The sequence below is a fragment of the Bison bison genome, unplaced genomic scaffold (genome assembly GCF_000754665.1).
Source record: "Bison bison bison isolate TAMUID 2011002044 unplaced genomic scaffold, Bison_UMD1.0 scf7180017846944, whole genome shotgun sequence".
Classification (NCBI taxonomy): domain Eukaryota; kingdom Metazoa; phylum Chordata; class Mammalia; order Artiodactyla; family Bovidae; genus Bison; species Bison bison.
In genome coordinates this window covers 10909-14783 of record NW_011477517.1, presented here as the reverse complement: position 1 = coordinate 14783, position 3875 = coordinate 10909, and the positions used below count along the sequence as shown (strand labels likewise).

Sequence of the window (3875 nt, the reverse complement as noted above, 5' to 3'; positions counted from 1 at the left end):
CAGCCCCAGGCCCAGGCCCCAGGTCCAGCGGTCCGACTCTGCACCTGCTTGCTAGCACTCTGCTCCCAAGACGCACGCCCCCGGCTAAGACCAGCCGAGCCAACCCACGCCCCGGCCTACTTGGCACCTCAGACTCTTCCACCCGCAGCGCCAGGCGGCCGTGGGGCTGCTCACACCCACCTTCCACAGGACAGGCGAAGGGTTTGGTGCCCAGGTGGGTGACGCTGTGGCCCTTCAGGTGCTCGGCCCGGGTGAACGACTTGCCACAGCCCTCGACGGGGCAGGGGAAGCGGCGGTCATCGTCATGCTTCCTGCGGGACAGACGGCAGCGAGGGTGACCACGCGCGTCACCGCCGCGGGCACAGCTCTGCAAGATGCACCCACCCACGAGCTCTCCGCATCACAGGGGAAAACGGCACATCTCAGAAGAGCCTGGATTTGGTCCCTAGCCCTCATGGGCAGAAGCCCTCCTTCCTGATGGAGCCGACCACAGTCAGACTCAGCTTCCACGCAGGAAGGAGCAGCCGCCTCCCCCATTCAGCCACCCGATACCACACAGGTTGTCCCTGCGGCAAGGGACCTCGCCTGACGTGCACACGGCCTTTCTCCGCGTAGATGCCCTCAGCCCCAGCTGTGCAAGGACAGAACGCCTCCCAGCTCTCTGGGTCCCCACACAAAACAGGAGGACAAGTGCTTCAGCGTCAGAGCTGCTGGGAGGCCGGATGCGGGACAAAGGCCAAGGGCCACCTGCACGAGCCCAGCCCTCAAGGGGCCGCCACAGCACGGAAGTGACGACGGCATGAGGGAGGCTTAGTCCATAGCCTTACCTTTCTGAAAATCAAGCTGAACGTTACGCATACTAACTAAACTTAAAAACAAGTACACACAAAAAACTAACTTTAAGTGATCGGATTCTGTGTGTTTTTCTTCTTATAAACTTTCTGAATTTTCCAAGTTATCCACACTTGTTTTTCATTACTTAAAGAAATCCACAGATTATCCCATCCACAGGCTTCTGCTACTGACCAATAACTCACTCATTTTCAAGACAAAGAATTCAACCCAAATGTAAAGGTTACCTCTTGTGCCTCAAGAGCTTAGACATGCTGGTGAAGGTCCAGCCACAACTGTCAGAGTCACAGATAAAAGGTCTTTCACCTTAGGAAAGAAAAACCATACCTCGTGATCACAACCGGGAATGCACAGATGGCGGGCGGGGGCCGGACGGCCCGGGCTAGTTTACCTGTGTGGCTTCTCAGGTGGATTTTCAGGCGACAGGCTTTGTCATACTGTTTGCTGCATCCGGGAAAGGAGCAGGAAAAGAGTTCTTGCTCCCGGAAGTGGGCCCGGTTGTGGGAAAACAGAGCGCTCACGGTGATGAATGTCTTCTCGCAGCCTGAACAGAGAAACACAGAGCCTGCTCACTGGCGGGGCAGAAGGCACGTTACAGAGCTAACCCAGTCACCCGCCAGGCACTGCTGGCACCGGGGCACGCAGGAGGAGGACGACTCGAGGGCCTCCCTGGAGGCCAAAGTCGGGGCGGCTCGGGGCAGTTCACAGGCCACCTGCCCCACGTGGCCACCTGATCGTCCTCCGATGCACCCATCAGCTCCCAGCTCAGCACGACAGACCCTCCAGGTGTGGCAGGAACTCAACGACCCGTAAACCCAACAAGATGAAGCAGATACTAAGGAACCAGATTCTGTCTGGTCAGGCTGAGCCTGAAAGGGCTGCCAGCCACTGCAGTAACGCCTGAGGTCCCCCCACCTGCGGAACCAGGCACACCCCCCATCCCTGGGCACGCCCTCCCAGAGGCAGACCGGCCCCTGCCGTGAGCTCCTCCTCCCTCTGGCCTGTCTCCTTGGGGTTTCCTGCTCTGTCACGAGTCACTGGGCTCATCTGTGCTTTTCCCATCTGCATCTTCAACCGGGCTGACCCACGGGACTTCAAACATCACTAAGCTCTCCACTGGGGAGAGCTAGAAGCCATCAGCTCCTTCCCTGGTGGCTCCCTGGTAAAGAATCCACCTGCAGTGCAGGAGACCCAGACTTGATCCCGGGATCAGGAAGATCCCTTGGAGAAGGAAATGGCAACCCACTCCAGTATTCCTGCCTGGGAAATCCCATGGACAGAGGAGCCTGGTGGAAAAAGTAGGCTGTCCATGGAGAAGCAGAGCTGGACTCGACTTAGCTACTAAACAACCAGCTCTCCTTCGACAGAAAAGGTCAGTGCTCACACCAGGCAGAACCCACGAGGCTGCAAGATGCCTGTGAACAGTTGGGCGCTATGGCCCCTCTCAAGCCCTCCCGGGGCCGCCACGGGCACAGGGCCCGTCGCCCCTCCTCTCTGCAGTGACAATGAGCAGGGAAACGCTCATCTCCCCAAACGGCCCCCACCCCTCCTCACGTACACATCTGTCCCTTCCCAGCGGCCCCGGCCAGTCCTCACTTTGGGCTGCCCCTCGGTCAGGTAGACACATCTAAACAAGCAAAGTCGGAGTCTGCCTCAGCAAGACACACCCTCCCCTGACCGACTGAGAAGCCGCGGGACCCAGCGTCTCAATCCTCCCCAGCTGGAGCCGCTCAGGGACCCACAGCCTCCACCTGGGTCAGCCCTCAGGCCCCTGCGGTCTGGAACACTCCACTCCTCCTTCCACCCACCCGGGACAGACACCCCACAGATCATTCACCTCAAAATCCCCAGGGTGACCCCGTGCCCAAAACAGGTGGATCCCTGATCCTGCTAGCACTTTGCTCAGATGGACGCCCTCTGAGCTCTTCACTAGAGCGGTCTGTAAGCCGCCCTCAGGTGCCGAGTGTGGAACAGAGAGAGAGAGTGCCCTCCACCGAGACGGGGTGCACAGGACCGGCCAGGGCACAGGGGAGGATCAGAGAGAATTCCCTAACAACTGACATTTCTTCTGCCCTTTCAAAATCCCTCATTCCAGGACACTTCCGTAACCTGGACACTATGCAGAGCGCACTCCCGGTCCACAACACATGAACCAATTGCCGGGCGCACACTCCAGCTTCTCTTTTACGGAAGGCCCTCCAGAAGCCTCCCACCTGCCCACATTCCCTGCCTTGGCTCCGCAGCAGGCCCCAGCCCCCCAGCCCCTCCTTCGCAGGCACACGCCCTCCGCTGCTGGAGCCGCCTATCCGGGCGGAGAGTCCACGGACACTCACCCACCGGACCCACCTCGCCGGGAGTCTCCATCTGAAGATGAAGACGAGTTTCAGAACTTCACACAACAATGAAGTCCAAACGAAACAAAAGTCTTAACGGCATAAAAAGCGGATGCGCCGCACCGGGCGATAATCCCCTGGGGCGCCCTAATGTCTCGCCCCGCTGTACGGCGGCCCAGCGTTCCTGCAGCCCGGGGTGCGCGCCCGCAAGCCGGACTGAGCGTTTCCCAGTGACCAGACCTGCCTCCGGCTCCGTCGGTGGGAAGACGCCTTGTGGTCTCGCTCATCGGACGCACCCACACCTGGGGGACGGCTCCGAGATTCCCCGAGCTATTTCGCGGCCAAGCGGGGTCCGGGAGCCGCCGCGACCCCGGGTCGGAAGGAGAGGAGACGCCGCGCCCCGCCCGCGCCGCTCACCGGGAAAGTCGCACTTGTAGGGCCTCTCGGGCTCGAAGTGGCTGCGCTGGTGCGAACTGAGCTTGGCGTGCGTGGGGAAGCGCTCGGCGCACACCTCGCACTTGAACAGGCTCTCCTGCTCGTGCGCCTTCATGTGCGCCTTGAGGTTGTACACGGTGGTGAACTTCTTGCCGCAGCCGCCCACCGGGCAGCCGAACGGCCGCAGCTTGTCGTGCGACTGCAGGTGCCGCTTGAGCTTGTAGGACGTGGTGAAGGCCCAGCCGCAGCCGTCCA

General features: G+C 60.5%; 1 protein-coding gene across 1 annotated transcript in view; it reads right to left on the bottom strand.

The window, feature by feature from the left end:
- LOC104989464 (zinc finger protein ZXDC-like) overlaps positions 1-3869 on the bottom strand; it is an 8246-nt gene extending 4377 nt beyond the window's left edge. Inside the window, exons 1-4 of the mRNA XM_010841142.1 lie at positions 3603-3869; positions 1244-1396; positions 1080-1158; positions 181-311 (exon numbers count right to left, since the gene is read on the bottom strand). Of these exons, the coding sequence (XP_010839444.1) occupies positions 181-311; positions 1080-1158; positions 1244-1396; positions 3603-3735 (496 nt within the window). The 5' untranslated portion in view covers positions 3736-3869. The remainder of the gene's footprint in view (positions 1-180; positions 312-1079; positions 1159-1243; positions 1397-3602) is intronic.
- Between the last annotated feature and the right edge of the window lie 6 nt (positions 3870-3875).